Raw genomic sequence first — 26,979 nt, forward strand, 5'->3', positions numbered from 1 at the left:
TGGTCCAACTCCCTGCAGGCTGCAGATGGACTGAGCGGCTGTCAAACTGGGGACAGACAGTTTGGCAGGGTGGACCGTGCCATGGCAGCTGCTCCAAGGGCCAGCAAATACGCCTGGGCACATTGATTACACCAGTGCAGATTGCCAGCAAGACCTAGGCATTTGGAGCCAAACCGCAGGCGACATGTTTCCTCTGTTTGATTTCAAGCCCCCCTGTGCATGCCTCCTGCAGTGAGGCTTTTTGTGGAAGGGAGCAGAGCACTAGGAAAATGTTCTTTGTGTGCTCTTCTTGCTGCTCACAGTGCTGAAGAAGGTCAAGAGGGATAAATCAGTGCTAATCCTCATCTGTGTGGTTTCTGGACTTAACAGACCTGAAAATGAGGAACAGGGATACTGAAACTCACTGTAAACTAATTCATTCTTCTTCTCATCTCTGAAGACACTACCCCCCTCCTAGGGACAAGAAGGGACTTGTTCTCAAGCCTTCTCTTTCTCTCACTTCGTTTATTCTAAGCTGAAGAAGTTCACCGTGGTTTTGAGAGGTGCAATAAGGACAAAGCTTTGCCTGAAAGCTTCTGACTAAGGGAGACTGAGGCTGTGTGCTGAATGCAGAATCGAGTCAATGCGCCTTGATTTGGGGTAGCATTAAGCTATTTGGCTAGATAAAACTTCACTTCATGGGCATAATGGACACTGAAGCTCCTCTTCCGAAGGGATGCAAAGCAATGCCCTCTCATCTCCTTTGCCAATTGAGCTGGTTGCAGATTATTTATTTATTTTTTACACTGCAGTGCCACTAGCATGGAAATTTTCTTCTGAGGAAGGCTGGTATGTCTGTGATCTGTCCTTTCACCCACTATCACAGCACAAAGGAAAAATGCGTGTATTCAAAAAGGCAAAATTACTTACTGCTAAATCCATTTTTTTTTATATATATAATTTCCTTGTCTGTTGGTCCTTCTGCAACTCCAATTGAATGGTCTCTTCTCTAATCTTTTTGTATTGTTTCACAGTGTGGAAATTTCTTCTGCAATAGCAGTAGCTTGCGTGGGCTAGGGGACAGGCTGCATCCCCCTGTCTTTGTTCAGGATGTACCATCTTTTTCTTTTTTTTTTTTTTTTTCTCTTTCTTTCTTTCTGGAGAGTCCTAAAATGCTACCACGGAGAATGTAGCTCATAGGGCAAACTACTTTCTTGACACCAATTTGGTTTTCTTATTTAGCATTTGTTGACCCAGCAATTGGGTCACTTCTCCAAAGAGCCTGGCAGGGACAGGGCTCCCAAGGTGAGAGCTGTACTGTTATTGTTATTCTTTCCTGATGCAAGCATTCATCCCTGTAAAGAAAAGAAAAGATGTTTATAGCCTGTGTACATCAAGATGAAAGTGAAAGTAAAACCAATGTCACCTTGTTTTCTTCTTGTGGTGCGGAAAAAAAAGGTATGCTTTTATAATCAGACCTGCTAGCTAGACAGACCTAGCAGAGAAACATATTTGCATGCACATGAGCAGGCAAACTATAAATGAAATCTAATGTGCCTCTCTATATTACAGGACGTGGAAATAGTTTCAGGGGAGAAGCTTCCACAGAGTCACTTATTTAGCTCTTAGTGATCAAATTTGGTGTCTCTGTTGAATTCCTTGATTTACTTTCAGCTCTCCATTTGTACCTGATTCTAAATAGAAGTCAAAATGTGCTTTCTTTTAAAGTAAATAAATAAATATTTTGAAGAATCAGCTGAAATATATCTCATTTTTATTCTGTAATAGCAAGACAAGAACTTTTAAACCCTTTTAATGAAGGAAGAAGAATTTAATGAGCACCGCTTAGCAACCTACAGTTATTTTCTGAGGGAAATCCAGAATTTTAATTACTGAAAATTCAGATGTTGTGGAATTCTCACTTTAGCAGCAATTTAATAAATAGTTGGGCTGCTTTACTCCGTTTAAATCAGACTTTATTATGGAAGAGTAGAAGAAAGTGTATTTTTTGTTTTTAAAACTCCACACTTTTGCTTCAGTAGGCTTTCTGGTCCATTGCTCACATGCTCTTGTTGAAAACAGACTGATCAAAACACAAATCATCAATGAAAAACACTTATATGGAAATTGATAGACTTTAATAAATTTAATGGACCTTAATATTTGCTGACAAAATTTTTGTCTGATAAATTTCAGTTTTAAAAACTATAATCTTAGATATAAAAATTATAATGTAAGATAGCTATGGTTTTGAAACAAAATCTCAATAAGGAAGGTCCTAAAGTGAAAGTGGTTGACTGGTTTTCTAGTGGCTTTTGAAACAGCAGTAACTTTTATTTGAAAAAAATGCAAGTTGTTTAAGAAATCAGTATGGAACCATAGGTTTGCTGTGTAACTCCTTTAATCATTTTTCTGTTCAAAAGAAAACCACACTGGTTCCCCATATGGGAAAAAGAACAGAGAAACCTCCTATGAAAGCCAAGAAATCAGTTTAAATCCAGTCAGTGAAGATTGCACAGTGCTCTGCACGGTTGTGCAATGAATTACCTATACTTTTACGAAAACCTTTAAGTTGTTTTAAAAGTAAACATATGTATTAGAGGGCTTAAATTTTGTCAGTAATCACAGTGTTGTGCCATGCATAGAAGTGTTTGTCAGTCTAACATCATTATCCAAAACCAAACCAGCGGAACTGAGACAACTGTCATTGATGTCTAAATTATGATATTTGACAGAAATCACAAGTAACTTACAAAAAATAAATTAGCCTTCTGAAGGCAACATCCATCTTCAGTGTGCTGGAGGCCTTCATCTGTAGTGACTTCTGGATCCCTAAAAATTCTGAGGGAGCTGGGGGAAGGCCTACCACCGATCTGTTGTCATTGTTAAGAACAGAGGTTTCATTGTCTGCCTCATAGTTTTCCCACCTGCTGTGTTTATTTCCATAACAGGTAATTAAATATGTATGCATCATACAAAAGGGTTGTCAGGCAGCAAACCTCTGTACCCCTTAAGCAACTCTTAGCCCAATTTCCTTCTCCTCCATTTACTTGGGAAACATGAGTTGCCACCTACACATGGTTGAATAAGCGAGGAGAATTAGCTCACTGGAGTGCTGGCTTGCAAAAAGCTTCTAAAGAAAGTCTGTGGGAGCCATTGGTGATAGCCTCAAGGTTGTCCAAGTGCAGCAACGTGTCTTCCCTTTCCTCCCACCTGACTAAATCTCAGGAACCATGTATCAGGCACCCTTTAGAAACTAGGAGCTTGCCACGTTGTGCTGATGCGCAGCGTTACGTGGCAGGCACCTGGCTGTGCTTTCCTTTCATTAGCTCAAGCTGGAGATCCAAAATGATAGTAGGGATGTGGCCATGGGGTTGGACTGCGAAGGTCTGTTAGAAACATTGGCCTCAGTTTTCAAGGACAAGGAGTATAATTAGGGAAATTTGTACGGAGTGCTGAGACTAGTGTCCCTGCTTGGCGCTTGGCTTCTACCTGCTCTGGTGTATGTCTCCTGGCCTGGTGAGCCAGAGCCCTGAGTTCTGCCAGTTCCCCATTAAGCCGCATGGACTTTCCTCAACCACAAGTAGAAATACTCATTTACTTAGACAGGGAAGGGCTTATTTCCTCAGATACTGGTTGGCCCACCATGGGTCAGTTACAGGATTTTTTTGTTGACTTCTTGTGTGTTGGGTCTCGGGTTCCTGTTCCAGTTTTCTTACTCAAAAGGTTAGTCACATTTTATGACTAGGCACCCACACCTCTATTCTGATATGGCGAATATACAAATGGGAGCACAAGTAATTGTATTCCACCATGACAAGCTTACAAGTTTTGACAAGTCAGCTTGCCAGTAGAATACAGGCAAAGAAAGGTTAAGATTCTGGTAGCTGTCATCAGTTTCTGAGGAGGCTATTTGTCTGATTAATTTGGACTAGAAATATGGCACTTTTGTTAATAATGCCTGTATAACTTGAATAGTAGACTGCATTTAGGCCTGTAGAAATATTGCAGACCCTTTCCTACTGTGCCTTTAGAGAAAATAAAACTAAGAAAAGGATAAAACCAGCAGTGTTACTCCCAGTGATCTGCTCTGAGTTCATGAGCAAGCAACTTAATCCACATTATTCACTAGATGAGACACAAAATAATTGCATACGTTGCTTATAATACTCTGTGATGTTCTTGAGGAAAGCATTGTCCATGCAAAGGTGTGTTGTCCCTCTATCCTTGTGCTTACAAAGACTCAAAATTAATGGTGCACAATGTATATTCTTCGTTCAGATATGGCAGTGTGGAGGAAGTCTTGAGATCCACCCATGCTCGCACGTAGGCCACGTTTTCCCCAGACAAGCTCCCTACTCACGGTCTAAGGCTTTGGCAAACAGCGTACGTGCAGCTGAAGTGTGGATGGATGAATATAAAGAGCTTTATTACCATCGAAACCCACACGCTCGCCTGGTGAGTTAAAGTCCATTGTTCTTGGAATTGGAGTTGAATTTTTTTTCAATGAAATAACTGATAATTTAACTAATGTTTAATGTGAAGGGCTTTTTAATATTTATTATTCTGAAACATTTCCCCAAACAGTGAATAAATGTATATAAAGTAAATCTTTAATTTCTTGGGAAAATTAGAAATTTGGTAAGTTGGGAAGGTGGCTAAACTTGTGACAATAATAGATGAATGAATAAATAAATGAAAGAATAAAGTTAAGCAGTTGATGCAAGAAAGGAGGAACTGTTTATCTTGAAATGTATGCTTCTGTGAAACAGGTGAGCTGGTGATCCAAGATTCTATTGATTTAAAAATATATATATATACATAAAATTGCAGAACAGAAACACAATGCAAGTCAACACAGTTCAATAGGCGGTAGATCTTTAAGAGAACAGCTTGGTAATAATATTTAGTAAGATCACCGGTCTTGCGTTAATGGTGAAACTTTGTGTTGATGTAAAACAAAATGGATTTTCCCAAGTTTAATTTACTGTTGCACAACATTCAATTTAAATAAACAAACAAACAAAAATAAAATAAAATCAATGTTGAAAACATTAAGTTGATGAAAATCAATTCTGGGAACTCTGATGAAAATAATTTTATTGGAATGTTTGTAATGTCTGTTCTGTTAGGTGTTTGTTTTTTTTTAAAGTTAATATTTTTATTTTCAGTGAAGAAGCAAATATGTTAATTGGTTAGCAAGATATTTCAGAAGATGAATAGTGTAAAATTTGAGTAGGTCAGAACAGTAAAGGAGTGTGCAAATTGGTAGCTCACTTATAAGAAGGGGCTTGTAGGCTGGAAGGCAGAAACAAGCTGTGCAGCACATGCTGCTGGACACCCACCTCTGATGACACCTGACCAGAACTGAGAGACGAGACAGCGGGTTTCTGATATGTGAGTGTCCCATATCCCAGCAGAAATGCCTGTGACACGAATATTCTTCAAATCACCATGTTTTTAAAAGAAGTGCTGGAGGAGACTGGGGGAAACTTTCTTTAGCTTCCACCTCATGTTCCTTCAGATTAAACTGGGCAATTAGGTTATTATAGTCCATGTATTAGTAATAATTGTTTCAACTTAACATCATAAACTGCATTTAGGTTTTATCCTTGGAGTCTGACATTGAGAGAAGTATGGTTTTTGTGTATCCAGAGACTTTGGAAGTTCACAGGCAACACTAGCCTGATTCTGCGTGTCATATGCAAAGAGGAAACAGCAATACATACTGGCAGTTTTTCTTGTTAAGTTCTGGGTGGCTGATGCCTGTCGTGACAGAACTTTAAAGGTTATTTGCGTGCTAGTAACATAAGCTTCGCATATTGGCTTGCTTGTAACATGGTGGCTGTAAGCTGAGACTCTTGCATTTTTTTTTCATGTATCAAAGCTGCCACCAATGCGTTGTGGTTTCCACAATATTCTGTGCACCATAGGCTTCAACAGCTGAATTCAGAACCTTTTACTTCATCTAGCGCAAGCATGCAGTTCCAAAGTATAATGGAAAAAATGATTGATGCTAAGGCCGTGGAATCTGGTTCTGTAAAGTTTTGCTTTAAGATTAATGTTCAGACCTTGGAACTAATATGTCATGCTGTTTGTTTATTCAAGCAGGCATCCATGCCTCTGTTTTACATCTGCTTTGTGTTTTCAGTGATATTTCCACAGTTTTGAGAAAAGCAAATATATTTTTGGTGTGATAAAAGAGTGTGTCAAGTGACCTGCAAGAGTCTGGAGACTGCAAACAGTAAATCATGCCTGAGTGTCTGAAGTCCCTAGTCAATATAAAGATAGATGTGGAAGATAGGCTTGAAAAGATGTGAACTGTGCTCCCATCTGTAGACAGGAGAAAGTCTACATTGAAGGTTTTTCTCTGAAGATTTAAGATTTTACACGCCCCCACCCAAAAAATACCCACGTGAATTTTGAAGGAATCCCTGGCAGATTTTACAAATCTCATCAGTTAAGTGGAAAAACATTTTTATCGGTAATTTACAAATGGATGATGGAATAATTTAAAATTCTCAAGATTCATTCACTGCTTTTGAGATTTTCAATTATCCAGCTAAAAGAAGTGTATTTTTCACTACACTTTCTCAGTTTCAGCAATCTGTATTCAGGGACTTCCTCACTTGCGGATATTCTGGAGTTTTCTCAGACTGACTGTCTTCTAGAATGTTTTAAAATTCTGTGTGCACCATTCCGGTTCCTTTTTTGTCAACATTTTACAAATGGAAGGATAATGAAATCAAGTGTAGCACCCAAACATGGGGATTTTTCCTGGTTAAAAGTCCTACTTATCACTTTAGCATACGGTTCCTAATAATGTATACAGATAATTTAAAAGGGAGCATCTGTTCTGTTTTTTTTTAATTATTATTTTTTTCTTTCAGGAACCATATGGAGACGTGACAGAGAGGAGACTCCTCCGAGAGAAGCTGAAATGTAAGGACTTCAAATGGTTCTTGGAGAACGTGTACCCAGAGCTTCATGTACCTGAGGACAGACCAGGCTTCTTCGGCATGGTATGTGGTGGCTGGGAACGGGCTTCCTCGCAATTCCCTGAGCTCTCCTGCTAATTCACTACAAAGGTATTTTTATGCCAGAAACAGTTCAGAAATTTGATAGAGTTTAGTTAGAATTGGTAGGCTTCAAAATGTGGTTTCTATCAGAATCTTTACATGAGGGGATACTATTTATAAAGGAGTTCTGTGAAAGAGTGGGAGAACTGGTAACATTGCCATGAACTACACCTTCAAAATGACATCTTGAGAGTGTTAAAGCAAGCAAAGGATGACGTTTTAATTTCTTGAAATGTTGCATAACACACACAAAAAAAAAAAAGAGTACTGAAGTATTTTGTTCAAGTTATCAATTTGAAAATAGACAGTGTGCCTTGACACATATATTTGTATGTTTTATCTGATTAAAATTGATGATTGATCATACAGAACTCGCTATATCAAAACCAGTGTGTTAATTTTTAATCTGGAGGTCACTTTTGACCAGCATTGGTTCGTAAGCAATTTTTGTTGGCTCAATATGAGAATTCTCTTATTTTTTAAGAGACAACAACTTTCTATGCTATTTTCAACTTACAAATAAATACAAATTATAGCATCATGTATATTATGTTACTGTAATCTCATTTGGAAGGGATAAAGACAGATAATGAAGCAAATACTGTTTCCTCTGAAAAATCAGCATATACCTGCTACATGTCATATCAGGAAGATGAGGCTGCACCTTTCTGCCTGGCAAAGATGTATAACATACCTCCCTGATTACACATGCCACATTGACTTTTAGGTACTTTTGTCGTATCTCAGTCACTCTGCAAATCTAGCTAAGCTGCATTCCAACACTGCTTCATCACATGCAGACAATATCACAGCGGCCCTGGCTTGCTGTTGTCTGCACTCCAGTTACTCAGTTTCTGCTGGGTCGTCTTTGGAGGAGGGAAAGAGACTGATCATTGTGTGCGTACGAAACAGATAGGAACCACATCTCCCTGCAGTCTTCTTTAATAGCTTTGTTACCTGTTGAATGAAAAAGATTCAAACAGGGAAACAGCACAGTTTCCCCCAGGGAGCTACATTTCCCTCTGGGTGAGCATCAGTCAGCAGCAATGTAGCAAAATCCATGAGGAGCCTCTAAAAGTGAAGCCACCCTGTTCCACTTGTCTCTGAGCTTGCACTAGAATTGGAAAAGCTATGTGATCACTGGTACGAAGGGTAGTATCCACTATTATCTAGCACCTCCCCTCTGCCTCCATCCTTCACCTGCCAAAAGAAAGCCTAGACTCATGGTGGTGATAGTGTTTCTCCCTTCTTGGGAAGGGAAGGGATTTGTGCAGTTCTTTCCATGATTAAATGTGTGTGTCATCCTCAAGAAAGGTGTCTAGGACAATACCTCGAAAAAATAATTCTTGTTCGGAGCTCCTGAAGGTATCAACAGGGTAATTTAGGTGTGCTCTATATATTTCTCTAAAAACAATTCGTAAATGCTGTCATCTAATTGTGAGCATAATGAGAATACACCGTTTTCTGGCAGGAAGAGTTTAAAATGTGATTAAAGTACAGTTATACTCTAAAAAAGTGACAGTACAAAAATGACACCTACTGATTCAACTGATTTGTAGATACTGAGTCCCATCTGCTAACTTCAATGAATCATTGATCGTGTTCTTTACTCCTGTGTTAGCTGTGTAGTGTTTTTTTGGTTCACAAAAATACGGTGTTAAAAGTTTTGGCTTTGTTAACATCTCTGCTTAGCGTGAGGTTATCTAATTGTTCAAAGAAATTGCCAAGGGAAACGGGGATTTCTCTCTTCCTTGAAAATCTTTACACTGAAATTGAAAATCCTTCTAAGATTACCCATAGGTCAGCCACAAAATAATGAAAGAAATGCAGGAATTGTTAAGTGGAACTCAGTGTCCTGCACTGGCAGCTAGACATTTGTGCTAACGTTTTTCTCTTGATACCTCGATAAATTTTTAAATTCTCTACCACGATTGGTTGTCTGATAATGTCTGCTGCCTACAACTTTATTCAAACATACAGATTTTTTTGAATATTTTTGCTTGAGTCATGATTACCTTCTTACAAACTACCTGAGGCCTAGAAATAGGGAAGGGTATCTCACTAATAAAATTACTGTGCTGCATACCAAAACCATTTAGCAACAGTAAACCTGGAATGTCACAATGCTGCTAGGTACTCTGAACAGAATCATACTTTGAGAAGGGGTACTATGAATATTACCTGTGTTCTTGTTTGTGATTTTTTTTTTTTTAATTTAAGTCAGATTTTCCTTTAAAGTTCCAGTGCTGGAACAGTGAAGTTCAAAACTTAAATTTTCCCCTTTTATATTATCTCAAACATTTGGAAAAAGTTTAAATTGCTGTACGAGATACCAACATTAGATAGAAAATACCATAAGGACAAATTCCATAAAAATATCTTAACAAAACTCCATTTGATCAAAACCTTTTCTCACATAGCATCTGTGCAGGAGCACCTTGTAAGTTCCTATTCACCATTTTCACTGAAGAGTAAGGAAAATTTGGAGAAGTCAATCTGGCTTCCCGTCTGAACTTCCACCACTGTTTAGCACAGTGGTAGGGTGAAACAAAGCACGCTAGAAACTTTGAGAGCTCTTGCTGAGAGTGCAGGGAGTTTCTTCCTGGGACACCTCAGCTGCCAGGTTATGGCCATAGTCATGGTCCATCTCCTTCCTTGGCTCAAGCCACCTGCCTTTTTAAAATATTTTTTAAGCCTTGGATAGATATACACATCCTTGGGCTCTGGAGTGCATGTGCAGCTCTGGAGCTCTGCATGGGCCAGAAATTAAACCTTTTGACTTTGATTCTGTTGGTGGTGGTTTGCTTTTGCAGGAGTGAAGTTGGTAGGCACCTAATGGGCTGAAATACCAAGACGTCAGTGTTTCTGGAAAGGCTCTCCTGTTTCTCTCTTTCTTTAGATTGGTTTGGCTATCCTTGAGTACGCAGCCATCAGCAAAGTCTGTGCTGTGCTTGTGCTTCAGTTGGTGTGGAGTCTTTAAAAGACTTGAACCCCACCTGTGCTCTTTGATGATTGTCCATCTAGGTAGCCCAGGCTAGGTCTGCTCACAAACACTAGCTTGCAGTGGCTGGTGCAGGCACCTCTAGGAAGGGCTCTGAGCCACCTTGGGTTTAATATCAGCACTGTGACACTGCTGCACTGTGCAGTTACGTGAAAATAGGGGGACTGGGCAGTGCTGTGACCTTTTGCTGTTAGTGGTGAGTGGAAGTGCACAGCTACAAAGCACGGAAATATTCAGGCTGACTGTGAAGCAACTAAGCCGATAGATATCTATTATAACTATCTAGTCCATGACTCTTCACCACCTATCCTTAAAGACATCCATGATCAACTGAGTCAACCGAGGGATCAAAAACTTGTTTTTTCATATCGATAGTTTACTTCAACATTCTCCCCAAGAGCATCTGATATTCAATGAATTTCCAAATGCTTAGTCATAATTCTCTTTTAATTCAGATCAGATATAACCTTTAAAAAAAATAGATCAGGAGGAAAGACAATGCCAGCCTTTAAAAGCAGGAAGAATTTTGTTCTGCTGAGAAATTAAAGAAATCATGTTATTAATAACATGGTATATGGACAGGCTTCCAGAAGAAGGGATCTGAGCTATGTAGCTCAAGATGTATAAGCAAAAAAATCTATTGCATGTCCAGTGTTGCAAGTTCTCAGAGGTATCAGAACAGCCTCCTGTGGGTTATACCTCTAAAACATCGTTACAATAAAATTTGTAGAATTTGCCACTTGAGATTGAATTGGTACCTAAGATATTACCACTGACTAGATCCTGAGATTCGATACCCATCATAGGCAAGTATGTGGGATTTTGTATGGTCCAGGGGCTTTTCCACCACTTTGTTGGCTGTGCAGTCTCTTAAAACTTGAGACAGACTTTTTAAAGGAAGCGGGAGAAATTCAAGTGTTTGATACTAATCTCAAGTGAACACAATACAGCTTGAGATGTGCTTGTATATTCTTGAGCTTCCTAGAGAGATCTCCACTTGCTGAGGTGAGCAGCTGAATTGCAGCAACAGTGTCATATCATCAATTCATTCAGACAATTTTAGTTATCAATGTCGTACACGCAGTTCAGGAGTTAACAGAAATCTGAGGATATTACTTTTTTTTTTTTTCTTTCCAAAAAGGTGATATGAAAATAGCATGCACTCAATAAAATCGTTCCCTGTGACTGCTGGAATTACCTTAGAGGTAAAAGTTTACGCTTGGTCAGTACCATGAAGTTGTTGGCTTGCTACAATTTCATGTCGTATTGTGTCACGGGATATTATCTGCCCATGCCAATAATGCATCAATACCAGTGCCACAGTGGAGGAATAAAGAGGATTCTCTTCTATTCCGTGGATGAAAAGGAAGGTTGGCTGTGCTCCACTGTCTGTGTTTATCAAATAGCATCCTGAAGTTTTAATGTAAAAAATCTGTTGTTGATTCAGTGCTTACAATCATATGAAATTGATTTTATCTTTTAAAATAATAATTAAAAAAAAGGCAAAGAATTATTTACAGATATTGCTATAGTTATATGCAAGTGTTCAGAAATTAGGAGAAAACAGACTAACTACATTTCTACAAGTAGTGAAAGGTAAAAGTCTGAGCTGATTATGTCAGTAGTTGCTGTTTATTATCTATCCCAGCCTCCAAACAGGACAGTAGCTAATTGGCATTGTAAAGTAGACATGCAGTGTTTCACCACTAGACAAAGGTGGGGAAAAGGCACAGCCAGTAATACAGCACGGGCAGAACTTTTTAAAACTGAACTCTGTGTTTTAATGGCAAGGTGATCAACATTTTTCTTGCTTCTGTTTCTCTAATGCAGCATTCAGCAAAAGAATTGAGGTAAGTCATGGAGAAAATTTTGTTCTTATTGCATGACTTGTTTACAGTGGATATTGAAACAAAGATAGCTTCAGCGATGAATGGATGATTACTATTTTGATAGAACTACTGTATGTAAAAAGAACTTAAACTGTCTATTCTCATTTAACAAGAGAAACACTATTTTAACAAATTCTCCTAGACTTTTTTCAGCCTAGGAACAGACTGCTAATTTTTCAGCATAAACGATGTTGAGATCAGATTTTCAAATATGATTACTTTCAAATCGTTGTCATCTCAGATCAGGTCATTTATCTATTTATCAGGTCATCTGCTATCCTCACACGTAAGGTCTAAAACATCTATTTGGTTTCCTGATAAAGTGTGGGTATGAAAGAACATCTACCAATCTGAGAAAACAAGCTAAAATAACCAGGTAGAAATGTGGACAGTGTATGTTTAGGAATATGTCTGCATATATCACAAGTATATATGCCTCAAAGAAGAAAATGAGAGAGCAAATGAGAGTAACATCATATGAGTACAGAATGAGTTTTAAACCATCTGAAGTGGAGCTTAAGCTAGTAGTCTTTTATACAGCTTTTTTTTTGTTTTTGTTTTGTTAGTTGGGCATCGTGTAACGTGCATGGGAGAGCATTCTTGTGCCCAAGCTGTGGCGGTGCATGGCATTTTAAAATAAGTTATTTAAATTAAAAGCCACAAAAAGCACATGCTAGAGCAAATGCCAGGGAATGACAGTGAAGGGCACACACTTGGAGTGATAGCAAAGGCTTCAGGTTGTCTGGAAAGGCACCAAGGACAAGTCCTTTGCTACGATCATCTTCCTCCTGGAGTCAGTAGACTGTCAAGCAAAGTCATACATTGCTAAAAATACTAACGAGAGACCCTCTGATCTTTCTTTCCTGTTTTTGGTTTTCTTTTATTTGGTAAATGTAGTTCTTGCCTAGTGTTACGAAGGTAAATAAAGTGCCTCCTTTTGACAGCTCAGAATTGAGGTGCAATAGTATATCGTATTCCCATCAAACCAAGCAGCGTTGCCCGTAGAAAGAATGGTGGAGGATTTATTTCACTTCTGGTGTACTCGGATGCTAAAAATAAGAACAAATTTTTATAATATGCAAAATTTGGACGTTCGATAAAACAACAAGTTTGATGAAAAATTGCACCAAGTGCATAGTGATATGTTCAGAAATGAATTAAAAGGCAAAGCCTGCAGTCTTACATTTATACATTAGCCGAATTTATACATTTACACGTTAGTAGGTTTGCCAAAAGAGGTGGAAGACTGGGGGAAGGACGTGCAGGGGAAAAGGAGGTAAAGATTGCTCAGTGCAGGAGAACTGGCTGTCCCTGCTCTATCCTCCTGCTACTTTCTCTCTCTCTCCTATAACACGGCAGCTTCGTGGGCAGTCGTGGAAATCCTTCCCATAGGCCTCCTTCTTCAGGGAGCGGGAGGAAGACGAAGAGCCTCTAGCTCATCTTCATAGGACCAAGCCACCATGGAGGGCCAATGCACCATGTTTTTTTCTCCCTGCCCCCAGTATGTTCGTTCCTCCCGGCTTGGGCTCACAGCCAAAGCACACTGAGTGCTGGGAGCTGGCTGCTTGTCAGCAGGAGTGGGTACAAAGCAGTAGAAGGAAGACATCAGGTAGTAATAAAAATCGATGCTGGGGAAGTAAAATATATGTAGAACACAAGCATTACATTTTCTTACGTCTGTGGTTTGTTCTGCGGTGTGCTTGGGTCTTCTGGGGTTTAGTTGGTTGGATTTAGTCTTTCGTAATTCCTTTGTGTCTTGCTTTTTCTCTGAAGTAAGAATGGAGGATATAATTATGGCTACCAGTGAAGAGAAGTGAAATTGCACCCTGCTGAAGTAACTTCTGAAATTTGCTCTGCTTGTTCTTTTTGTCTGTGATATAATTACACCCAGTAATGGGGGCATTCAGGTTGAACGTGTGTTTACAAAACTTTTGTTCTTTGTTTTTAATTTGGTTAATTAGCTAATACTAGGATTCTGTAATTGTTATGGCATCGTTCCACTTAATTTCAGTTACCTTTGGCTTCTGAATACTTAAATGCAAACCCTTGTTAATTAGCCTGATTTTTTTTTTTTAATGACGTAGCTTAATATTTTAAAATTTATGTAAAATGTATGTACTTATTTTGTCAGAGATCAACATTAGTAGTAAGGACCATCTAATATCATATCTAGTCTCTTCCAAAAGATAAACCTTACCTGTTTTCATGGTTTCTGGTCTTAAAATCTGACTGTCTGTTCAACCTCAAGAGGGTACTGGTGTACTTCCTAGAACAAATCAGTTTTACATCTCTTATTTGAAAAGCTGAGAAAAGTAGTCATCTTTTCATAAGCAAATTGAAGAAGTAGATCCTGGGTGATGGAAATTCAAGATGCAGCAGACTCTTCGTTCTGTATGTGTTGCAGGCTTGCTGGATTTCAACATAATTTGAAAGCAGGGAGTTGGGTTTCAACATAGCTTGATGGTAGGTGATTCCTGCCCACTTCATTTGACACGGTGTCATTCCTAAGGGAAGCCATCGTGGCTAGCTGGCTCAGTGCCCAAAGTCAAGACAGTCCCAACAGTTCTATTTTGCCTTAGTCAGAGAGAGGTGTTGCTACCGGATCCATTTGAACCAGCTCTGGGATATAAACCTTACAGTCTAGCAGTATGGGTGTGAAGTGACTGCAGTGTATTTTCCTTATCTTAACATATTCTTTTGTTTTGATTAGCTGAAGAATAAAGGAATGGTCAACTTCTGTTTTGATTACAACCCTTCAAATGAACATGAAGTAGCTGGACACAGGGTCATACTGTATCCATGTCATGGGATGGGACAAAATCAGGTAAGTTTCATTTTTTTTAATGTTCATTTTGGCTAATACTATGGTTTTAATGTGAAAAGTATGGTAAAAAGCATTGCAATAGGGACAAGAGAATATATTGCCACAGCGAGATGATCTTAGATCTAATTTTGATTCTCCCACTGGATGCTTTTAATTTCAATGTATCCTGAGGTCAGATATTCATAGTTCTAAAGATGTATCTCTCCAGACCAGGGAATTCATGAATACCTTAGTCATGCCTTTCTACAGAGCTCATTAGCAGGGGGTTAATAGCACAACAGTGCAGTTATCAGGCTTACAAGCCAGTGTTCATCTCCATCTGGTCTTGGACAGACTGGCACATCTGTGATGTTTTGCCTGTCCATGTCACCAAAGCCCTTAATAACATTGCAAACCTCATCTAATTCTGCCTGTGTCTGTCACTGGCCTTTTCTTCTTAATACTTGTCTAACAGCACAAGAAGTTTGGAACAGCATCTTCTCCTCTATTCTCATCTGCAGAAACATCCTCCTGGGCTAGGACAATACAATCCTTGAGAATATGGATCCGTTCTAATGCTTTTTTGCTTTCTTGCTTTTTAAGTAATGAAGCTGAAAATGCTTGATAGTATCTTCCTCCATGCACATGGAAACTCTGTGCAAGTGGTTAGATATGATAGCCATCAAGCCCTTCACATAATGCCACGATAAAAGTGCCATGGGGCACCAAATGCCAATCTACAATGGCTGTTTTACATGGCTTTGAGTAGCCACCTTCTAAAATTAGCATTTGGTGTTTGGCATGTGGTGTATAACATACTTGTTTTTTGGCTTCAGACTAAGATTAGACTATCTGGCGTGTTCCTAGTGGGGAGGGGTGGAGACATACGTACTTCAAACAAGACCCTACATAACTGTGTGATGGTTTCAGTGGCTTAACTGTGTTTTTATGAAATTAATCCAAACATTTGTTTCGGAAAGGAAAAACAGGTTTGGAAAAGGACCAGAGATCTGTGGAAATAAGCAGTTTATCAGCTGGTTTTCTGAGCTCAGTTTTAAAAAATGAAAAAGCTTGAGGACTGAACACAAGTCTGTATTGAGGAGGAAGCTTTTAATATAAATTGCTTTATAAGTTAGGAAATAAAAACAACAGTCTGAGCGCTCTGTTTCTAATCGTAACAGAAGTAGATTTGTTTCTGCCAACAAGTTTATTGCCTTAAGTGGTAGAAGTATTGCTTGGTATTATTTATTAGTTTGTGTACTTTATGTCTTAACTTGCTTAAAGTTTCTGTCCTGGATGTAAAGATGAAGAGAAAGGGAGGAAGTGAATTGTGCAATATAAAAGCCAAAGTGTATCAATACTGACAGATGTATGTCAAGTATGTTAAGCAACACCAACCCATTTCACTCTCTCGGCTCAGCTTCCTGCCCAAGCTGAGCATGTCTCCCTACACCTATACAGAAGATGAATTAATAACAAGATAAGATAGTTAAGTCAGTTCCTTATCACAAAGTTGATTACATTCATAGACTGAGAAGTGTCTCATTTATGGGATTACCTGCTCACACACAAAGCATTAGCAGATTTGTTTTTTCTTGTATTATGGGGTAAAAGGTGAAGGCAAAAAAGTGCAATCTATAAGAAGAGTTCTTATGAGGTGACATTTTTGTAGTTATACTTCGCTTATCAAGCACTAAAAAATCTACTGAGTCCACTGTGAAGATACCAAATCACTGGATTTTGATGCTCTCATGCCTCTCTGCTCACAGTGCGATGTGTGCAAGTACCTGTGCTGTGATACAGCAAGCACCAGACTGACAGCAGCATTGCTCTCTGTGCAATTACTGCTCCCTCTGCTGGCATCCAGGGAGTAGGAAGGAGGAGGAATGTAGAAGATACCTGGCTGCAATATAAACCAACAAAAGCAAAAATGAGATGACAGAAGAGAATTTCAAAGCCTGTTGAAGGAAGACTATACATAGAAAACGGGCAAAACAATATTAGTGAAATTGGGAAAAAGGTGTGGAAGGGCTGATGGAAGCCAGGTTAAGGTGGGGCATGGTAACAAAGGGCAGAAGAAATATGGGACAGAGGTAGGACAGAAGGTATGACGCAGGGTATGTGTGACAGGGAGAGAAGCAATTAGGAGCTCTGCACAGTTAAAGTGAAAGAAGCAGGATAACTGGAGATTGATTTGGTGGAAGAGGGTAGGGGGACTTGACTTGGAATCAGAGATAGCAGTTGGCAAATGGGGCCATGAGTAGGGTTGAAAGTAGTAGTGCTGTGACAAAAAGTGGGCAGCAGGAAGAACTGTGAGTTTGGGAAAAGAAAGGAAGCTAAACTAAGATGAGATGTGGCAACAGGTGAGATGGGAAATGGGAGTCAGGATTCCTGAAGTTGCACCTCCTTTTTCTGGCTTACAGAATGCTTCTCTCCTTCTCTTTCACCATGGCCTATAGACAGTTATTCTTAATAATGACAGGCTGTTCTCAGTCTTGTGAGTTCCTTAGCTCAGCTCAAATCTCCCACATGTACATCCACCACTTTAAGCTGATGGAACCGATGGTGATAAGGGCATCTCTAGTTTTATCAATGCTGAGGAAAGCAGCATGCTTCACCACAGAGTTTTGCAGGTATTTTCTAACAACAGGTAGCCTGTAACTTCTGTATTATCTTTGGAGGGGGATTTTCCATGCTGATCCTGAGCTCTTCCGCTTGCTCTCCTCCAGACTGCTCATGGCACTCCACTCTGTAGGGCTTTAGCAGCAAACCCTCACAAGCAAGTTACAACTCTGTCCCCTATGTCATGTGTCTCAGCTCCCATTTCTTGACATAGTGCTTTACCACTTTCCTTTCTACACTAGGTGGATCACAATCTTTCTCTAACTTCCTCGCTCTGTCTCTCCCCTCAAATATTCCTTCTACCAGTTAGTTCCCCACACCATGTCACGTTTTACACCTTGTCACATCTTTCCTTTTCCCACTTAGCTCCCATTTTTTTCTCCTCTGTTTTTTTCTTTCTCATCCCTTCCTTCACTTGCCATGTTTGTTCCACCATTCACCACTTTCTTCCCCAGACAGTGATCATCACAGCTGAGCATTCACACTATCTTGTGGTGTGCAGGGAGTGAACTTTATTTTCCAGCGTACAGCTGAGGAAAGCTATTCTCCAAAAACATTGTGGTAGAATTTAACGTGAGTGTTAACTTGGCCAGCCATATGTATCTTACACTCCAGCGCGCCCATCCTCTGGCATGATACGCTAGTGGCAGCTGGCTGTTTATGTAGGGGACAACTGCAAAAGCTGATTTCACTGAAAGCAGTTCTCCACTTAAGGTGACCTCTGAATATCTGTGTGCACTGTGGCGAGAGGAGAGAGCTCTGTGCTCTTGATTATTTATGAAGTCCAGTTCTTACTCTCATTTTATCTCTCAGTAAGTAAAACCACTCTCAGAAAACTGTCTGAGATCCTTGGTAATTTGTTGCTGTTTTGCCTTGAATCCAACTGAACAATGCCATGGCCTAAGGGATAGGGTTTCCTTTTGAATTGCTTTTTTTATAAGCAGTAAGAAAACTGGTGGTGGTTTAAAATTTGTATATTCTTTACAGCAAGAAGGTGAAGATATGATTGAGGTGATAGAAACTAAGTGCATATAGAAGAGAGGCAGAAAAAATACAATACTTTGGCTACTGAGAGCTTGCACCCCAGGCTATTGTGTGGTGAAAGTGTCTGCCCAGGTAGAGAAGAGTAAGGAGCTTTGAAATTCAAGACCAGAAAAGTCCATTGCATGGACTTTGCATACCTTCTTGGTATGGCTACAAAGCTGGACAGAGGGACGAACGTGTGCTGGCAGAAAGCCTTCCTGATGTGGTAAGAGGACTGGTAACTACTGAGCAGTGTCTGACAATACCCCTTGGCTAGTCCCATCTGAGGCAAACAGGGAGAGACAAACAAAGAGCTTAGTAAAGCCCCTGGGTTTCCGTGAAAGGGGGATCAGACATGGTAGGATCACTGCTGGTTCTTTCACCCCGACAGTACCTGTCAAAGTGCAAACATCTACCAGTGTACAGAAAAGCAGCAGGTAGCCAGAGGGCTGAGAGCTTGGTTTCAGAGTGCGATGTGGTAGCCACCATCCCTTGTACCAACATGCCCAGATGAAGCTGAGGCACATCCTGCAGATTTCCCAGTAGTGGCAGGCACATGGTAGAAGGCCTCATCAAGTAAGGCCTAAGGACAGGGTGTAACACTTTTAAACTAAAAAAGGGTAGGTTTAGGTTAGATACGAGTAAGAAATTCTTCACTATGAGGATGGTGAGGCACTGGAACAGGTTGCCCGGAAAGGTGGTGGATGCCCCAAAGTATCCAAGGCCAGGTTGGATGGGACTTTAAGCAGCCCGGCCTAGTGGGTGGCATCCTTGCCTGTGGTGGGGACGGTGGAACTGAATGTTTTTTTACGGTCCTTTCCAGCCCAAACCATTCTAAACCAGCTCTCTGAAGGAAAGAGATGCAGTAAGGCCACTAGTTACTGGGCCACAGATTAATTTGAAAATGTTGCTTTTCCCTTCATAGAACGTGCAGACCAAGGAAAGAGAATTAAAAAAGTCCTCTTCCTTTTGAGGAGGAAGAGATTTACCTGATGTGTTACTGGAGCTTGAAAAAGCCTGAAGCCAGAAGAATTTATTCCGTTTGAAGCAGTATAGGTAGGGTAAAGAACTGTATAATCATTAGGCAGGGAAACACATGTACTTGGTTGTTAATAATATAACCCCAATCCTTAATGTTACCCAGCAATTAACCATTTTATTAGCTTTTTTCTTCCAAAATCTGATGCAAGACCTTGAGATGTTACTCAGGAAAGATAGAATAGTAAGAATTGCTCTGCCCTAGTAGCTGCACCATCTACTCCTGGTATATCTGGTATGATCAGCAGCTTGCAGGCTTTCACTAATGTTCAATGCCATTTGCTCATTGTGGTGCCTGAAGAAGCAGGATCTTCATGTGCTAATCAGATACCAAGCTTGTGTAATAGTCCTTAAAGGATAGAGAGCAACCATGCTTGTTGGGGTAGAAAATAAAACATCAGGTCGATGTTATCACATTTGACTTCTGCGTTATGCCAGAAACGTGTCATCATTATCAAATGTTATAAAACAGTTTAGGTCATAGGAGTAGGTCCGAGCAATATTTTTCAAGGGGAAGTCAAAATCTCCTGGATGCAGTGCCAGGTGGTAGATTTCAAGCTTGAAGTTCCTTTTCAAAACACTTTTATTTGTGGCTTGCTATATACGAATGATGGTGAAAATGTTAGTGCAGGGGGATCTCTTCCATTACTACCCCCAAAACAGCCATGAAGCTCTGCAAGCAGTGGGCAGCATTTGCTTGTGTACAGCTGCAACTGCCATCTCAGGAGAGAAGTTCCTCCATAGGAGATTTCTTTAAATGGGTACCACCAGTTTAGTCTAAATCGGAGCTCTGGCACCTGGAACTGGATGTTTGCAGACTTGGTAATCATGTAATCATATTTACATGAAAAGTGTCTTTCCAGTTTCTCTTTCAAGGCTAGTTATCTTCTGGTTATTAAGGATGGTTCGGTGGTAAGTTCAAGTATATATGTTTCTAAATTGTTATAGCCCCCTTCACACCACTCTTTTTACAATCTCTTTCTCCAGGGGATAAGCAAAACAAAAGAGGATCCCTTCTCCCCCTCATCCTTTTATTGCTTTCCACTAATGTAGCTATACTATTGGAAACAAGCAATTTTCTGATGTGCATAAACCTCTTGTCTGCCCTACTGAGTATAATCTAAATCAGTTCTAAACACACATCCGTGCACTATAGTCATCTGAATTATTTACAAGCATGCTAAATACAAACAACTCTCATACTCTGCTATCCCCTTTAATGAAGTCCAAAATTTGGCAACTGTCCATGATAAATACAAAAATTTTAAGGAAGGTTTCAACCATAATTGCTGCAGAAGCCTGTGTTTTAGGGCACGTTCAGAACATCTCTGTAGAATATTGTACAATAAGCAAAGGCCATAAATTGTCTTTATTAAAGTTCTTCTCATGTTTAAAGGCATCTGTAGCTGATTTGCTCTGAATATCTTAAAATGTCATATAATAAAATGCTTATCACCATGCATCCTGAGTTCTTTGTAACCAGAAATGAACCTTGACCAAACTGCACTTGAACTGTCCAGTGAGCAGCTTCTTAATTAAAAGTAACATTATTTTTGTGACAGCTGAATTAAGAAGGTATAATGTCAGGGTATAAACTGGTTCCTGTCCTGCTTTTAAAGGTGGGTGAGAATGTGAAAGTAAAATATTACAATCAAAGTTTGCAAGTTATTAGTTAAAGTTGAAGTGTCTGTTTTCCAGTGCATTTATTCAGCATTTCATGTGTTTTAAGTGGTACCAGAGTAAATCAGTGCTGTGGTGAGATTGATTTTCTATAAAATAGTAAACAAAGAACAACAGTGAAGGCTCCTTGAATATTTTTGGCAGAATTTCTCTCCACAACAGCAACTTTAATATGTGAACTTAATTATAGTACCTTAATATGTTTTCCATATAAACACTTGCTTATATGAAATTACTGTTGTCCCCTGTTTCTTCTCTTGCATTTGTAGTTTTTTGAGTACACATCCCGTAATGAAATACGCTACAACACGCGACAGCCAGAAGCCTGTGCAGCAGTTGACACAGGGACTGACTATTTGACAATGAACTTGTGTAAAGAAAATACTTCTGACATTCCTGAAAACCAGAAGTTTGTTTTCAGAGAGGTAAGTGTGCCCATTTGGTTTTAGGTTTGTTTTCTGGGAGGAGGGAGTGGAAGAAAAATTGTTGATTTTGGGGGGGAGGGGATGGGATAAAAATGGTTGTTTGTTTTGTTGGTTTATTTGTTTTCTTTCTATTTTACTGCCTACAAATTATGCAGGCCACAAATACTCCTGTGTCTGGAGTGGGATTGTATTTAGATAGAATATTGTTCCTAGAGATTTATGACTGTCTTGGCTTTTAATATCTAAACTTAGAACAGGGTAGCAGCAGAATGCAGATAAAGAATATCTCAGTCATAAAAGAGCAGAAAGACGAGGAAAGAAAGCACCCTTTAACCCCAGAGGAATCAAGAAAGTTGAGACATCTCTTTGTCCTGTGCTTTCAGTACTTCCCAGTGCTTTCAGTGGACTTCTCGGTTCTTCCTCACATCCTGCTCGTACTGTCTTACCCTGAGAACCGAAGTGCTTCCGTACCCCTTCCCTAGCCAGTCTTGTGGATGGCCTAGTTTTGCTCTCCTTTCATTGACATCTCTTACTTTCCAGTATTTTCACCACCCCTTCTGCAAACAATCTGTCTTGACCCTCCTCGTGAGCACGAGAAGTCCCCTCTGTGCTTCTCAGAGCGATGTGATGCAAGTTGCATAACTTGATGACCCATCAAAAGCTACCTTCTGTCTGTACCATGAACACATCTTACTGGCTGTGGGGACTCAGCAAATCTATACTTCTCTTCTTCCACCTTAATGCCAGTTCCCAAAGAGGAGAAATACTGCAAAGTACGGAGTATATTAATAAACATAACGTGATATTAGAAAACCTCATGTTTAGTAGGTTTTAATCTCTGAATAGTTCCTGAATGCCTCAGAGAAAATAAATTGCATGAAAAATGGTGGCCTTGGACAGCTTCTGGGGCGTTATTATTTGGCTAAGGGAAAAGGTCACATAATATATCAAAATGGTATATTTACATAATGTATCTACATAACGCATCTAAATTCTACAGGCTTCACAGCTGACAAGTTCATGCCCAGATAATACCCCCGGTGATGGGTGGCAGAGTAAATTCTAAAGAAAAATGTGAAAACTACTGTCTGTCCACTGAATCTAGTCTATGCTGAAGCTCACAGTGATACTACTGAGTAAAACAAAATATTTAAAAGGCAGGCTTGAGAAATGATGTTTCATTTTTAATGTTGACTTCATAAAGTTTTTCAAGGTCATATGTGTTAATCCCTGAGATGACATATTTTGAATGAACTTAGTCATGTCAGGGAATGACTAAGAAAACACAATCTTGGAATACATCTGTTTCCACTGCATTCCTAGCCATTAACTTATAAAATAATTCCTTAAGTTTCAGATGCTAAATCCTCTTTCTTTCTCATGACCGCTTTCTTCTTCTGTGTGATTTGAATCTGCTGCTCTGCACTGATTCCTCTTCTTCTGGTACATTTGATCAGAATCACTGTTTCCCATGTTTCAAGGCAAGTAGAGGGACAGGTATCAGTACTGCATTTCTCTTGCTCTGTGTAGAGAAGTGTCAGGCACTAGCAAAGTTGTCCTTACAAAAGTAACAGAGACGGAGCATCATCAAAGATTTGAACAGCCTTCCCAGCTGCCTGGCCAGAATTAAGTTCTTCCTGGCACCAAGTCAAAAGCAAGTGAGGCAGATATAGATTAGTCCACTCAAAAATTTGAGTTAATCACAGATGGAAACAGGAAAGTCATTCAGCAGCTAAGCCTGTGAGCAAACCCGTGAGCAAGCACGCACCACTGGCTGTCAGAGGCTGTGGTGCAAGGTGCCGTTTGTGCAACATTCCTGATGCCTGAACAGCAGACTTTCAGAGGAGTCAGGCTTACACTCCTAAGCAGGCTGTTGGCATTTTTCTTTCAAAGCTGTCAGAGGCTTTGGGAATAGGTGTGGAGATGTCACCTGGGCCAAGAAAGGCCCTGGGAGCACGGCTGTTCTCCAAAGTTGGGTACGCCGCCTTCTTGCGACTCTCTTAGTTGACAGTGCACCCAGATTGGAGCAAGCTATAGGAACTGGAGATAAAAATGTTTTTGGAGAGCGCCATAATAGGAAGGCCTGAGGGCTCAAATAATGTTCTTTGGGGAACCTGACTGTTGGGGCCAATCAGACCTTACACCTAATGAGGCAGATGTGCTCCCCTCAAGCAAAGCAAGCTGACTGCACAGAGATTAGCGGGCAAGAGGTACGCTTAGAAATTTTTGCCTTTTCTACCAGAAATATATCCTCTAAAGAAAGGGCAGTTTTCTTTATGCCAAAAATATATCCAGCGTATACAATTAACTGACATTCAAATTTTACTTGCAAAGTATGCAGTAAGTTGGTGAATTTAGGTAATGCATGTATTTGGCTTTGGTTTTCTCTGCCTATATTCTGATGCAGTAACAAAAGGGAATGAAAGGGAGCTGAGCGAGCTTATCCTTTACAGACTTAAATGTCAAGACACAAATTAAGTTTAGAAGTGGGGCCTTTTGGTAAAGTTTTAGAGATTCTCAAGTTAGGCGTTTTGGATTCACTGCATAGCTCATGAGAAGGTATTGAGTGATATTTATTATGAGTGCTTTCTGTTACTTTTAAAATACAGTGGTGTGTTTGTAATTTTTAAGACCCAAAAAGCAAAAATTATTTCTCTCTTTTGCAGGATGGTACTTTGTTTCATGTACAAACCCAGAAGTGCTTACAAGCAGAGTCGAACTCTTACAATGGTAATCCAGCACCAGTATTACGACCGTGTACCGATTCAGAATACCAAAAATGGTTCTTCAAAGAAAGAAGTTGATCCAGATGTCATCTAGTATATAGCTGAATATGAAAATGTTCTCTTCCTAGTCAGCAGATAGTCAGCCTTTTGAAAATTACATAAGTGATATATTTTTGTATGAAAAGAAGTGTAATTAGTTTACAAGCATTGAATTTTGTTTTCTGGAGCATTAAAAGGCACTAAGCATCGAGAGCTACGTGAAGTAAGTACTGTGGCTGTATCATGCCACAGAATCTGCTCCTCTTCGGTTCCCTGTATTTGGCAGCTACATAACTGTTTTTGAAGTGTCTTAGATCCTTTTTCACAAGTGACAATATATTTTTTAATCTACTGTGTGAAAGGCAGTCAAAATAATTGCACTAATGTTATCTGCCAGTAACTAAAATGTTTATTTTTCTACTAAAGCATTCTGCAGTTGTGCCTTTTAACAGATGCTGGTTAATAATTCTCCTTGTCTTTTTAATACCAAGAGGGTAAATGTAGGCCAGATTCTGACCCTGAGTGTCTATAACAGACCCCTCACTGAAGACTGTGGGTTTGCACATGAAGGCTGAGAAGGTCTGCATGTTTTTGCACAAATAACAATCGAGAAGCATACAGATTGCACATGCTTGACAATACTATACGTTAAATGTTGAGACAATTTCAATTCCTCATGGCACTTGATTAGATTCTGATCATGCTTAAGTCTGATTTTGGAGGAAAATGGGGATTTTCTCATCTTTATTAATTAAGGCAACAACATTTAAAGGTGATGCTCTGTTTAGATATAAATGGATCTAGCTGTGCAGCTAGACTGCACAACTTACTTTAACATTATGTGGATTTTCAACCTGTAAGATCAGACCTAGCAATAATTCTTTTGACGTAAGAGGTTTGTTTCAAATTTAAAATTACAGAAAAAAAAAATCTAAGAAATTAATATTTTAATTAATTTGTAATTGTGTAAATGGCTTTTTAAAATGAATGGGTAAATAAAAAAAAATGCTTGACAAGTAATTGATAGGATATGCAGCTGCTATTAATTCAAAAAAAAGAGGTCTTTAGATATAACTTGCATTTTGTCTGGGAACTCCTTTTCTGATAACTTGTTTATGGTAACGCATACAGTCCTATTGAAAACACAGGGTTTAATTTGCACCAGTACAAGATGTTTTCAGCTGTGGTGTTGTAGGGTCTGCTTTACCCATTCAGACAAGGAGTAAGTATATCTATATATTTGGTCATTGACCATTATCATTAAAATGTTGATTAAAAGAGTTTCAGCTCATGAGGAAGGTGTCCTTATGTCAGCTGGAGGTATATTTTATGTATAGAAGCATGAAGATTACAACCTTTTTTCCCCCAGAAGTCTTGGCATCTGTTCTGGTTAGTTTTAGATTTCTTCCATTATTTGTCTTTGTTCTTGTTTTCTACATGAAATGTACAGACCTTTCTTTGAATTTTCATAAACTCATGTCATTTTGGCATATCTATTTATATGATTAGGGTGTGGGGGGAGGGTTTCTGCCTGTAGAGGATGCCTATGGAGGTTCTTCCAAGATCTGTCTAAAACCCTGTAGATGGAATGTTTTTTGAAGACCTTCAAAGATCTGTCTCTGTGGGTTGGACTGATGAAACTGATGTTAGAACTAATAAAATATTTTGTGACTCGATAGAGTGGCAACTGTCTTTATAACTCTTTTTTTTTTTTCATATGGTCAGTGGTTTTCTTTTAACCCTCTCTCTGATCTCTTAGGCTCTGATCCCTGCAGCACTTGGTAGAAGACAGCTTTATTTTATGCTCTCTCAAGTTCCCATTACTGAACTCATTAGTGCTTTTGTTCACCTGCTAGCAGCAACTGTGTTCAGTTTGTGGAGCCACAAATCAAAGCTGGGTGTCTGCATGAGAGAGCTGTTAGAACTCCTCCAACACAGCAAGGTTTTTCTGTTCATTTCTGTTTTGCCTTCGTGACTGTTGATTGCATTACATTAATAAGTTAATGAAAGCCCAGCAATTACACTTGTAGACAAAACTCTCATTGACCTTCAAGGTCAATGAGGTTTTCTTAGTTTTGAGACTTCCAGATTTTATCAGCAGGTGTTCATATGCAAATGAAATCTAGTAATTGGAAATTGTTTTCTGTACATCTTGCTACTCTGCATTTTTTTGGAGGGAAGTACTGATGTTCTGGGCTTCTAGTTGTATGCAACTGAGCTGTTTTCTCCTGCACCAGCAAACCTGCTAGCCTGGGTTAAATATTTGCTAGAAAAACATGCTTATGTTTAGTTCAGAAGCAGATACTGAACGTAGTAACATCACCAGCTTGCTCCATGTATGTTGTTGGCCCTTTAGTCCACCTACTGCTTTTCTCCTTGATACTTTCCTTCTTGTCAACTCAAAGGAATTGTATTAATGTCTGGCTTCAGGTTTGGAGGATGAAGGAATCGATCGAGTGTCTGATTCACAATGCTCGTTTTCAAACTTCCTCCTGCAGGAGGTTGGGGCCATCTGCTGAGGAACACACTGTAGACTTGGGGTTTCTCAGTAAAGAAGGCACTGGATGCCTCAGAGAACCAGAAAAATTGGAGGACTTAGTCACAAATTCGCACTCCATCTGGTTCTGGCCTCCTAAGGCTCTTTTTGAAAAAGAGAGATGAGGAGTTTCCACTTT

General features: G+C 39.5%; 1 protein-coding gene across 1 annotated transcript in view; it reads left to right on the forward strand.

Annotated features, from left to right (window-relative positions):
• The window catches only part of GALNT12 (polypeptide N-acetylgalactosaminyltransferase 12), a 47,586-nt gene extending 21,606 nt beyond the window's left edge, over window positions 1-25,980 (forward strand). Inside the window, exons 6-10 of the mRNA XM_068671235.1 lie at window positions 4,261-4,437; window positions 6,870-7,001; window positions 14,659-14,772; window positions 21,384-21,539; window positions 24,206-25,980. Of these exons, the coding sequence (XP_068527336.1) occupies window positions 4,261-4,437; window positions 6,870-7,001; window positions 14,659-14,772; window positions 21,384-21,539; window positions 24,206-24,343 (717 nt within the window). The 3' untranslated portion in view covers window positions 24,344-25,980. The remainder of the gene's footprint in view (window positions 1-4,260; window positions 4,438-6,869; window positions 7,002-14,658; window positions 14,773-21,383; window positions 21,540-24,205) is intronic.
• Window positions 25,981-26,979: the final 999 nt, after the last annotated feature.

Source organism: Anas acuta, chromosome 2, assembly GCF_963932015.1.
Source record: "Anas acuta chromosome 2, bAnaAcu1.1, whole genome shotgun sequence".
Taxonomy (NCBI): domain Eukaryota; kingdom Metazoa; phylum Chordata; class Aves; order Anseriformes; family Anatidae; genus Anas; species Anas acuta.